At 25.6% G+C, this 13,124-nt stretch overlaps 2 protein-coding genes and 1 long non-coding RNA gene across 3 annotated transcripts in view; all 3 read left to right on the forward strand.

The window, feature by feature from the left end:
- LOC108749123 (polyribonucleotide nucleotidyltransferase 1, mitochondrial) overlaps nt 1–2,207 on the forward strand; it is a 4,723-nt gene extending 2,516 nt beyond the window's left edge. The window contains exons 4-7 of the mRNA XM_018487650.1: nt 361–554; nt 678–838; nt 1,358–1,669; nt 1,804–2,207. Coding sequence (XP_018343152.1) covers nt 361–554; nt 678–838; nt 1,358–1,669; nt 1,804–2,199 — 1,063 coding nt within the window. The 3' untranslated portion in view covers nt 2,200–2,207. The remainder of the gene's footprint in view (nt 1–360; nt 555–677; nt 839–1,357; nt 1,670–1,803) is intronic.
- Nucleotides 2,208–3,633: 1,426 nt separating this feature from the next.
- Nucleotides 3,634–6,475, forward strand: LOC108749135. The gene is made up of 3 exons (XR_001939343.1): nt 3,634–3,711; nt 4,791–4,888; nt 6,343–6,475. It is a non-coding gene; the product is annotated as an uncharacterized LOC108749135 (long non-coding RNA).
- A 2,892-nt stretch (nt 6,476–9,367) lies between these two features.
- On the forward strand, nt 9,368–12,037 carry LOC108749124 (leucine-rich repeat-containing protein 15-like). Its single transcript, XM_018487651.1, has 3 exons — nt 9,368–9,428; nt 10,024–10,742; nt 11,236–12,037. Exons 2-3 carry the CDS (start codon nt 10,024–10,026, stop codon nt 12,035–12,037), a joined length of 1,521 nt encoding a protein of 506 aa, XP_018343153.1. The 5' UTR covers nt 9,368–9,428.
- Nucleotides 12,038–13,124: the final 1,087 nt, after the last annotated feature.

The following is a 13,124-nucleotide window of genomic DNA, read 5'->3' on the forward strand; positions in this document are numbered from 1 at the left end:
ATTGTTCTTTATATATTTAATAAATCTATATGTTATTTCGTTTATAAGACCTTGCTTAGTGGTGTACACTCTTTGTAATATTGTTTTTAAATTTTAGTCACTTAAATTTGTTTATTGTAACATAAAAAATTAGAAAGTAGTATTGCAAAAAAAATTAGTATGATTCAAGCAAAGATATAGAGAGTCTGCAGATCTGCAGTAAAATATTCGCTACATGCAATTGTTTATAGATATTCACGATCTACTATTTTGTATCTCTATTTGGATTTCTTTTCGCTAAATGTTGATTATCCATTGAACTTATCTTATTTAATCTTATTGACATTTAATAAATATTTGCAATTTAATATTTTATATCAGTGGCATTAAGGAAAAGAATTTCTTTCTTCATTACGAATTTCCACCTTACGCGACTAATGAAACGGGACACTCGACTCGAGTTGGTCGCCGAGAACTGGGACATGGTGCTTTGGCAGAGAAAGCCTTGCGACCGATTCTTCCAAAGGATTATCCCTTCACTATAAGACTGACTAGTGAAGTCCTAGAATCTAATGGTGAGGCGATTATACAGTGCATCTGACAATAAACCTATTTTAATAAATAATCTTCTAAGACTACGATAATGTACCAAAAATTTTATACTAAAAAGTTAAAGTTATGTCTTGCTTAACAAAAAGGTTCCTCTTCAATGGCTACCGTTTGCGGCGGAAGTTTAGCACTGCTCGATGCAGGTATACCAATATCTTCGGCAGCAGCTGGCGTGGCTTTTGGTCTTGTGACTAAATATGATGAAACCAATACACATATTCAGGACTACAAAATATTGACTGATATATTGGTACATATTTACACAACTATTACACAGTTTAATTAATTAAATTAATTTGGTTACAGAATATTTGCTGTAGCAAATATTCTGTAACAATATAAAAAAATTGTCATTTCGAAATTGATTATAAAGAAAAAAACAGAAACTGAAGAAAAAAAGAAAGATTATTACATATTTTAAAAGAACATACTTTTATTCCTACAATCATTACACCAAAATTGCAATTTAAAATTAATACTATAGAATTTCAATGATTCAAAATATTCAAAGTCATTTTCTGAAAATTTTCTGTCCTTTTTTGAATAGCAAATGAGTGATGTATACATGGCATCATCAAGATATAAAGATCAAGGTATAAAGATTACTTTAATTTTTCAAATAAGAATCTATTTTTTGTTGCATATTTGAGATCAAGAAACATTTAGAATGTAGATTGTTGATTCCTTCAGGGTAAATTTATCCCAAGTTATATCGGGATTAATATTTAAATCAACAATTTTGATGATTAACAAAAACCTTCGACTGCAGGGAATTGAGGATTACCTTGGAGATATGGATTTCAAAATAGCAGGCACCAAGGGAGGATTCACTGCATTCCAAGCTGATATAAAGATACCAGGAGTTCCGTTGAAAATCATAATGGAGTGTATAGAAAAAACAACGAATGCTAAATCGGAAATATTTAAAATTATGAATAAAGTGATACGAGTACCGCGACAAACTAAGAAGGACAAGATGCCAGTAGTCGATAATTTAGAAGTTCCTGTTCATCAAAGAGGAAAGTTCCTTGGAGTCGGCGGGATGAACCTTAAGAAAATATTCTTGGAAACCGGAGTGCATGTAAGATTTTTATGATCTAAAAAATTTTTGTGCAGCGATGGCCTGAATATTATTAAATTCATAATAAAATTATTTATTATAATTTTATTATAATTTGAGATTTATCTTAAGTTCCTTATTTTTATTTCGTTCAGATATATCCATATAACGAAAACACCTACTCAATATTTGCGCCGAACGAAGATGCTATGACGGAGGCAAAGGAAATGCTAGAAAAAATTTTACGAAAGGATCGTGAGCCGATTTTGGAATTCGGCGCTATTTATACTGCAAAAATAGTAGAAATCCGAGAAGCTGGGGTCATGGTGACGTTATACTCCAATATGATACCGACAATATTACCCAACTCTCAGTTAGATCAACGTAAGATTCATCATCCCAGTGCTCTAGGACTTGAAGTTGGTCAAGAGATACAAGTTAAATATTTCGGACGAGATCCAGTATCTGGACAGATAAGGATATCACGGAAAGTACTGCAAGCACCAACTTCGGTTACGAAAACTTTATATCGTGATGTGGAAAAAACGTGAAATCTATGATATATAGAATTAAAATCAATGTATTGACAATACATACATCAGTTATACATGTGTAAAAAAAACGCTCTATGTGTATATTTGCCTATCTGTTAAAAAGTGATCATTTTTATATATAGTAGATTCTTCCTTGTATATTTATTTATTATTCCTTGTATTTTTGTACGATCCATTATTAAGAAATATAAAAATATAAAAATATAAAAAAATTGCAGTTAAAACATTCAACAATGTGTTCTATCTATCTTGCTTTCATATATGTATATTGTCGTCGATATGAATTACTCGAAGATTTAATGGAGTTTACAAATGTAGAATGCCTAACACGATTCTTAAATTTCTTCGTCAATAGTTCACAGAAAGTATAATTGACGAAGAACAAAAGTACACGATTGATTTCTCGATTTTCAGAGATAATTTTCTCTTGAAGATAAAATCTTAAATGGAAAAGATTCTATTCTACATTGCTTAATATTATCTTGTCATTTACAATCATAATTATTTAATATTATGAGTAAAAGCATATTATGTGTAAAAATCGCGCAATAAGTTAAAAATAAACAGAACGATTCTTCCTTCGCTTGAATTATCTTTTCCTAGAAATAAAGGAAAGAGATAAACTGAAATAACAGGATATTAGGATAAGTTATAAATTTTCACGTACAGTCAGTAACATAATTTATTTCTTATGTTTTCTTTATTTCTAAATCATATTCTTGTAGGGACAGAGCGCATTTAACAATTTTACATTCAATACTTACATTATTTTTACATTAAATGTTGAATAATAAAGTCAATAATTAATAATATAACAAGAATTTACTTCTTAAGAAATACTTTTTTATTTAATACTAATAAATTTTTTTATTTAATATTAATAAAAAATATTAACATAATTTTGTCTAATTAAAAATATGAAATATGAATATGTTCCTTTGTTTATAAACGTAAAAAGGAATAATTTGACAATCTATATTTAAATATACATTGTACTTCATATAATATCTTTTTCATTCATGTAACGTTTTCACAATTTCTGATCATGCTGAATAGGATTGCACGTTTTTGTTATCACTACGTATTCAAGCGGAGTTCTACGTTCACACTTGGTGCCGTGATTAGCGTGATGTATTTTGAGAGGGCATATGATGACGCTTGTAAGTACATATTTGAAACTGTGAATAAAGAGGTATTTCATTATAATAATATTATATATATTCATATACTATTTATATAATATTTATATAATGTTTATCTGAAATACTTAAAGATATAAATAAATACTATTCCATGACTTTCTGAGTTATATATGTGACGATTTTTGTCATGAAACGATCAAAGTCATCAAAATTAATGAAATTGATTTACTTAATGTTTATTACAGAGGCTTTGGAAAGATATAAAACATCTATATGAAAAGTAAATTATGGAAACTCGATATGCATACAACGATCAATCCCTTTCATCGATAATAAAGAAACTCGTTATGGATTAATGTGTACACAGGTATAATATACTTTGTATTATTGAATTTTAAAATTTGTCAAATTGCTTATTAATATTACTATTAATTGTACACTGTATTTTATAACAGAACCAGATAATTTTAATAACAATAATTATGAAAACTGAAATGGTATACAAATGGTGCATATTAAACCAGAGATAAAGGCATTAAACTATTGTTAATATTTATTTTTTAATTTTAACACTACATATCCTTAATCGCACACGCATGATTTTATTTTACAAATAATGATGTAATTAATTGCGGAAAAAATCAAATAAAAGTTAATTAAAAGTATCTTAAAATAGGAAATTTTTCAATTAAATACGTATTAATAATTATAAATTATTCAATTTTTTTAACACGTATAATACAATGCGTAAATTATAATGCAATTAAATATTGTAATAATTATAACAATTATAATAATCATTAGTAAAAAGTACAATCTGTCTTATTTATTTTATGGTCGGATGGGCATTTTCTATATTTCCCCTTACTTTTAACTTTTATTTTGAAGACACATGGAAGAAAAATGTATGCCTATATGATTTCAGTCTTTCTTTCACTCTCTCATCTTATATGCATTCATATGATATGATAACGGGAGAATGGCATAGAGAAGAAGAGATCTTCGTTTGCAAAAAAAGAAATATAGGGTAGAAGAAAATGTATAATAGAGAATAATTTAATTTTAAAAGAAATACTGATTATATTTACAACTTAATTTGAGAAATTAATTAATTTTGTAGATTTTGAAGATCATAAAATATTTAAATCATATTTGTTGCACTATAGTTGCAATATTTTTGTGAACATTTGTAATATGTAATTTCTCCAATTTTATCAAATAGAAATTTTTTACAGTTTTTGTATATTATAAGTATTACATGCTTATTCACACATACAGAAAAAAGATTTCTAGTTATTTGATAAATCAAATGCGTTTGTTAGATATCTAAATATATACTGATTTTGATAAACTTTATGTTATTCGGAACTTCCAATGATAAAAACATGAATAAATGCTAGTTTTTAGAAATGACGTAACGATATAAATGATATATACGGGTTGCAGATTCGAAAGCGCAGTATTTGCAAAGAACGTTCAGTGAGAAGCTAATAGCCAAAATAATTACAAGTATTTAGACTTATTCTTACGAATCAACATTAAAGGTATGCTACATTTCTACTATTAATTTTTAAAAATTTGTACGCAAATTTTATTTATTTGTGGAGGAATCATTAAAAGATATAATAATCTTTCGTACATTTTGCTATTATATCCTTTATAATATATTAAAGGTATAATATTTTTATTATATTTAATATTTAATAATTAAATTTGATAATAATTGAATATAAAATCAATAAAACAAACAATACTAATTTACCAACTTCTTGTTTAAGAAATATGCGCGTGTGTATTAGAAAGTTTTTAATTTATTTCTATTTAATTGTTATTTTATTTAATATAATATTTTTTAATTTTGAATTTCCTTTTTTTTGACAAACTAAAAAATGTAACAATTAACTTTCTGTGTTTGCGTTATTATAATGTAAGATCATTTTTTTCTAATTTATTTATGTTTTTACATATTATTATCAGAAATTATGTTTCAATTGTTATATTGTTTGATATAAAGGATATTTCCGCTAATTTAAGCATTTAAATATTAAAAATATTTGTACTGTTTTTAGTGGTATGATAAAATATCAAAAGCTAAAATTATTTGTTTTGAGAAAGTAAATATTATATAAGCAAAAATAAATAAAAACCTATTATGCTTTAATGTCCAATTTTTATAATTTTGTCCAATTTTTAATTAATTTTTAATAATTTTTAATAATAATAAATTATAATCTTCAAACTAACTAAAGTTAGAAATGATGCTATAATGTATAAAAAACGTCGTACGGTATTTTTTTTGCTGAGGAAAAATTGAATTTATAAATGTTTCTAATTAATAAATAAGTTTTGCATAGTCTTATAAACTATACAGGGTGTTTGATAAGTAACGACAAATCTTTAGGGACACAGGAGCAGGATGGAAAAACTGAGAAGAAATTAAAGTCCTTTACTATTTTATAATTTTCGCAATAGTAAATAAGGTATTAATTACTAAAAATTGTCGAAAGTTAGTCTTCAATAATTTTTTACTCAAATACTATCAATTTTACAGAAAAATTGCAAGAGACAAAAATTGTTTATTTTCTTCTTATAGAGCTCTAAGAATTTTTTTTTCAGAATTTTTTATCAACTTTTTAGTACTGCATTTTTCTCAATATGAAAAAATATGGTATTAAAAAATACTGAAAAAATTCTTAGAACTTTATGAGAAGAAAATAAACAATGTTTGTTACAGTTTTTCTGTAAAGTTGATAGTATTTTTAGTAAAAAATTATTGAAGACCAATTTTCGGTAAATTTAGTAATTAACATCTTATTAATTATTGTGAAAATTGCAAAATGGTAGAAGTCTTTTCTTCGCATCAGTTTAGTTCATTCTGCCTCCGTGCGAAAGATTTGTTACTTATGAAACATCCTGTATAATGTTATGTATAGTTTGCATACCATACTGAGCATTACAATTTGGCACAATATTAAGTTATTTTTTATTATTTTTACAGATGAAATTGACACTGTTTATATTAACGCTTTTGTTGGCTGGAAAGCCAACTTTATTACAACAAACAAGTACGAAGACTATATCAGTTCTGTCAAAAGAACATGAATTAAGATTTAATATAAAGATTATCAATAAAGAAGAAAAAAATTATAAAAATGCAGTTAATGAAATTATTAATTTCAATGAAATGGATTTAAAAACAATTAAAAATGACATTATTAAGAGCGACGCAATTCGTGACATCTTTCTGTCACACAATTCGTTAAAAAAGATTCCACATATCTTGGATCACGTGACATATCTATCGTACTTAAATTTGTCACACAACAACATCAACCTGTACGAGGCTAATCAAATTGTACATTCTAATCTTCGAGTATTAGACTTAAGCAATCAGAGAACAAATGTCATACTGGAAACAGAAATGGAGACGTTTGAAGAAACAGAAGATATATATAAACGTTTGATTTTTAATACCACCAAGATAAGATTACCGAATTTAGAATATCTCAATTTATGTGAAAATGATTTATCAGCATTTTCATGGGATTTTAATTTGTCATTTCCAAAGTTAATACGTTTAGATTTATGTAAAATTAATGCGATAGAATTGGAATCTAATTTTTTCTATAAAATCTCTACATCATTACGCGTCCTTCATTTGGAGAACAATCATTTTCGTAATTTCACCTTACAAAACGTAGGAGAAATTACTTCTTTATATTTGGATGGAAATATTGTTGAAACTCTGTTTATAAATTCTACGAAATTGCGAATATTATCATTATATAATTGCACGAATCTAAGTAACGGAATTTTCGAAACACCGTACTTAGAACAACTTGATTTATCCAGGAATGATTTTGGTAACCGTCGAACAGACGGTTCTATCATTCGTTTTGAAAGGTTTCCATCATCGTTAAAAGTGCTTTTATTAGATTATAATAAATTGGCATACGTTCCTATTTTAACTAATTTGCAATGGCTTAACGAATTATCGTTGTGTTACAATATGATTAAATTTATTAAACCAAACACTTTTATGTATTTAACGTCTTTGACAAAATTATCATTAAAAGGAAACAAGATAGAGCGCCTTGAAAAGGAAAACTTGTCAGGTTTAGAGAAAGTAGAATACCTGGATCTGTCAAAAAATCAGTTGAGTTATTTACCAATTGATTGGGCATCGTCATTATTAAATCTTCAACATTTAAATTTAAATTCGAACCAATTTGGAAGTATTTCAGAAATGGGTATATATTCGATAAGTTCATTGAAATATTTATTTGTACGAAATAATACATTTAATAAAATAACAACACTCGAAATAGAACCATTACCGGATTTTATTACAATATATTTAGCTTAAGATGATTTATAACTTTCAACGCTTTCAACTGATTATTATTTTGTATGTTTAGCATGCGTTTATTGTTCTACATGTATAAGTTTCTCTAATTTTTTTATATTTATTATAGTTTATTATATATATTATATAGTTTACATAAAAGGCGCATAAAAAATAATTTATCACGCCACAATTCTTAATTATGATTCCGATTATCTGTTTTTTATAAATACATTAGAGATTTATTTTTATAATTAATATATAATTTTGTTATATAACTAAAAATAAAAATTATTTATTATATCTGACTGGTCTGTTTATTTAAAATAATAATTTATAGCAATGATGTAATAAGATATGTACTAAGAAAACCTCTGCATTAAGCTGTTAGTTGATATCGCGCCTACAACTAACTGCTGAGTATGCTGCTCAATTTCTCATTAAAAAACAGAACGGACTTTGGCTTGTAGAAGCCATTCTTATTGCTAAAGAAACACTCATGGAATAATTTTATTTATTAAAAATAAAGATTCAACTAGAATTAAACATGTAGATAAAAAATGTTCACATTCATGTACAAAATAAAAGACAATATAAATTAGTTACTGTAATAAAATCGTTAGAAAATGCTCAATTCTTCAAACATCTTAAGTCTTACCTTATCATTAAAATGTTAAAAACTGTTTATAGAGTATGTATTTCCCAGAACTATTTTTTTTCTAGATGGCTCAGATTATTTATATCATTAAACGTTGATGATAATTAGTATGATAATTGTGTAAGACTAGCCGTAAGAATGCATAAAGTTCGTGAGAAGTCCATGGTATAAGATACGATTACGCACGTGCTCAGGAAAGTACAATGATAGTCTTTGACCCCGCATAAAAAAAGATATGAATATTATATAAATTGTAGTATTAAAAAACTTTATCTAATAAATTCACTAAATTTTATCACACTCGACATTTTACAATCTTTCATCTATTCCTTAAATTTTTGTACATTTAACTACAGGCATTTAGAATTCTTTTGACATATATTTAAATTTAAATTTTAATATGTCTTACAATATTTAAATTTCTATTATACAAAATAAAATAAATTATATTATAAAATAAAATAAATTATAAATACACATAAAATATAAATGCACAGAAAAGTACAGAAAAGCAGAATCTAAAAAATGAAATTCAGAGAATAAAATTATTTTAAAGAATAACATATTTTAAAGAATACATATTGCGAGTGTGTAGTTATTATTATATTAAATAATTAAATGAATTACCACACACATATATTTGTAAGACTTAAATATAACAACATATCTTTTTTTATAAATTATAAGTTTTACATTATAGTCAATTGATATTATGGTTTCCAGAAAGGCATTATCAATCAAATATTGAATTCCAAAAAAGCATGAGAATTGTAAAATAGCTGCTTAATATAATATATTAAAAATGATAAAATATATCTCTCAAGTTCTACATGTAAGCGATTTAATTCAGTGAATTTAATTTATAATATGAACATTATTTTTTACTGATGTGTGATGCATTATGTAGACGGCCCTGTTATTCGCGTGAAAACCCCCAGTCCCATGAAGACCATCTTGAGTATATATAAGAAGATAACTTTGCGTGCTTACTACAAAAGATGTTAAACGACTTGAGTGAATTAATCTGCGAGTGAGAAAGTACTTTTAACAGTTTATAAAAAATTGTAACCCAACATCAAAGGTAAGTACCACAAATTATTAACATTTATGAAATTATTAAAATTTAATTTTATTTATTAGATAAAACTTAATAAAATAACTATCCTGTCCTTTTTTTAATTTTAATTTAATTTGTTACTAACTTATATTTACTATTTTTTAAAGTAACTTTTTATTTAAGTTTAAAATTTATGAGTTTTATTATTACATTAATTTATTATTACTTTATTTGTTATATTTTTACATTAATTTATATTATTAATCAACTAATTTTATTATTAAATAATCTATAAAAATATATTAAATAAGTATTTTTTTAACAAACGTAATAATATAAAAATCGAAGATGAACAAAAATCAAGGATGTTATAAAAAATTAAATAAAATTTAATATGTGTAACACATTAAAATTAGCGACGTATTTACTAATTTTAATGTATTGGATATATTAAATTTTATTTAATTTTTTATAATGTCTTTCGTTTTTGCTCGTCTTATTTTATATTATTATATTGATTATCAATAATAATTATCCATATTTATCTTGCATTTTTTACTCTTTTACTCTTCATTTTTTTACTATCGTTACGTATTAATTTGTCTGTTTTCTTTTTTAGATGACACTAGGTCACAAATTCACGATTTTTTTTATTTTCGCCATTGTGTACCTAGCAAAGACTCAACATGACAAAAATCGAATTCCTCCTTGGGATTTCAAGCCTAATTTTTGGACAATAAATCGGTCAGACATTGTGACAGATTTACCAACACCATCAAATAAACCAAATGTTATTTCTACTATTTCAACATTTCCCTTAAATTCGTGCCCTCCTCATACTCAAATCTTCAGTTTCTCTAATGTCGGTCTTCAAAAAATCGGTCGAGACTTTATTAACAGCAATGATGTTGTTAGCCTTAGCCTTAATAACAATAACATAAATGATATTTCGCCGTTCGCCTTCCGCAAGATGCAGAACTTGAAATATTTGGATCTTTCTGGGAATAATATTCCGAAAGAGAAGCTATTATCGTTGCCAAGAAGCGCCAATCTGCAGATATTGATTATCGACAACAATCGAGATTCTCATAATCCCGTTACTGAAGCTCTGAAGGAATATGAAGTTTTGCAGAACTTGAAAGAGCTGCACCTGTGCAACAGTCAATTACGGAATTTTCAAATTCATTTTTATATGGCAACACCTATTTTGACTCACTTATACCTGAACAATAACGAGATCAATTCTAGTGATGCCGTCTTCAACAATATTCCGGCAACATTGACTCATCTTTATCTAAACAAAAATGTTATCGATCGAGTCAAACTAGGCAAATTGAGGTAATATTTATTTAATTGTTTTGTTGTAATATTTATTTAATTAATATTTTTCTTGCTTATCTAAAAAATTGAATTTTAAATAGACAGTAATTGATATTTCTGTTATTTCTATCATTTTATATATATATTACTGCCATTATTAGTATCATTAACATTATTGTCATTATCGTTGCAGTTATTAATTTTAAGTTGTTATTTTTCTCTAGAGAAAATTTTTCTTGGAATTCTTTATATAACATTTTTCAGAATTTTTATATAATTTATACCTTTTAGAAAATTTCTCAGGTTTTTTAATATGTAGATTGATATGTAGATAGATTATGAAATATTATGATCGTGATATTATTTGTAATACTATAAGTATTAATTTCATCAGAATTGTCATTGTTATTGATGTTAATTTTGTATTATGATTATTGTTATCAATATAATTATTGCTGTTATTATTGATGTTATTTATTTCTTTTTCTTTAATCTCAAGTATTAATTTTAGGCATTTGCAAGAACTCAGTATGAACGACAACGTCATTACTCAAGTGTGTTTTGAGAAATGCGAAGATAAATCCATATCCTTGAAAGATGCTGCTGAAATGCAGTATCTGTCTTTAACCAGGAATCTGATCTCAGAGATATCATCCGATGCTTTTAGTGACACAAGTCGCCTGTTAAAGTTAGATCTATCAGGCAACAAGATCGCTGATATAACTAAAGGCACATTTAATAACACGATGATGATAAGTAATCTTTCTTTAGCTGATAACATCCTTGTTACTGTACCGGATGTCTGCTCAATCATGTTCCTAAAGAATCTGGATCTGTCTGGAAATCGCATCAGCGCAGTATTCTCTGGCACTTTCTGCATTAATTTGAGGACTCTCGAGTATTTACATCTGTCAAACAATGTTATAACCACTATTGAAACCCGAGCTTTCCGCAGTCTCCAAAGTTTGAAGTATCTGGACCTTTCTGGAAATCGCCTCAAGCAACTTCCGGCACATTGGGTATATTCATGGTATATCCAAGAGTTGCATCTTGAACGAAATAACTTCACCGAGTTGGACAACATATCGTTGATTAATATTAAGGAGCTTAAAAACATTTATCTTGATGAAAATCCCATGCCAGTATTGACGGCAGGATCTTTTCAATTACTTCCAAGACACGTAAGAATACATTTGAAAAATATGCGTATTGAATATAAATGCGAACAGTGTACATGCGAGAATGAGGACGATGAGGATGATAAGAATGATGATTATGAGAATAAGAATGGAAACGATGATAATAGTGACTAACTCTTGGTAATAAAAAAATGTCTTAAAAATTTTTAATTATATCTTTTAAATATATTTCGTTCTCAAAAAGATTTTATAAATGAGATAGAAAATGAGATAGAATGGAAGTATATAATTATGGTAAATATTTCTTACAGTAATACTTAAGTTTTATATTGTTTTATTTAAAAAAAATGTTTCAAACAAATTTTATATTATTATATGAATATACAAAATAAATGAGAACAAAAATTCAATATTTAAATTTACATTTAATTAAATAAAAAGTAACTAACCAAAAATTGTTTACTACTTAGAAAAATATACTTAAAATAATTTTTATCTTTAAAAATATTGGTTTTAATAGTTTTTAAATATTTCAAACAAAACTTACTAAATAATGAAATAAGTATAAAAAAAAATTTGCTGAAATAATTTTAATAAATATTTGTTTCAATACTAACGAATACATACAAAATATGTACTTACAGTAAATAAGTATTTACTCAAAATAAAAAAATTATGTTTAAATCAAATAAATATGTGTTTACATTTAGTAAATATTTCGTTAGTAATATCGAAATAAATATTTACTAAAATTTAGTGAATTTTTTTCAGTATACTTTAGTTTTAATTTCGCTAATAAATATCTTTGATGAAATCACTTTTTATTATGTAATTCATTTATCAATAACTTACATAAATTTGCAAATAATTTTGTTTTTATTACAAATAATTTACCATATAAATAATTAAACCTTAATTTCGTAATTTACAATTAGTTTTACAAATAGAAATCAAATAATAATCATTATCGCTTTTTAGTGCTTTTAACGCTTAATGAATTACATACTTAAAGCAAAGTACATTATTTGAATTCATCATATTGTTATTGTACTTTGCTAATACTTTATTATACGCTTGATTATTTTATGCATCATTGTATTGCTCTACAAGATAAGATAATTATATAATAAATACATGCGTAATTATATGTTCTTTGCTTGTATGATTTTTAAAATAAAAACATTTCATAATGAATTTATATATATATGTATATATATATATATATATATATATATATATATATATATATATATATATTTGT

The sequence above is a fragment of the Trachymyrmex septentrionalis genome, unplaced genomic scaffold (assembly GCF_001594115.1).
Source record: "Trachymyrmex septentrionalis isolate Tsep2-gDNA-1 unplaced genomic scaffold, Tsep1.0 scaffold269, whole genome shotgun sequence".
Classification (NCBI taxonomy): Eukaryota; Metazoa; Arthropoda; class Insecta; order Hymenoptera; family Formicidae; genus Trachymyrmex; species Trachymyrmex septentrionalis.

Bases quoted from the DNA above. Each gene is read 5' to 3' on its own strand.
- LOC108749124 (XM_018487651.1), top strand. From the start codon at position 10,024: ATGACACTAGGTCACAAATTCACGATTTTTTTTATTTTCGCCATTGTG. The intron at 10,743-11,235 runs GTAATATTTATT...TATTAATTTTAG, and splicing joins GTCAAACTAGGCAAATTGAG to GCATTTGCAAGAACTCAGTA.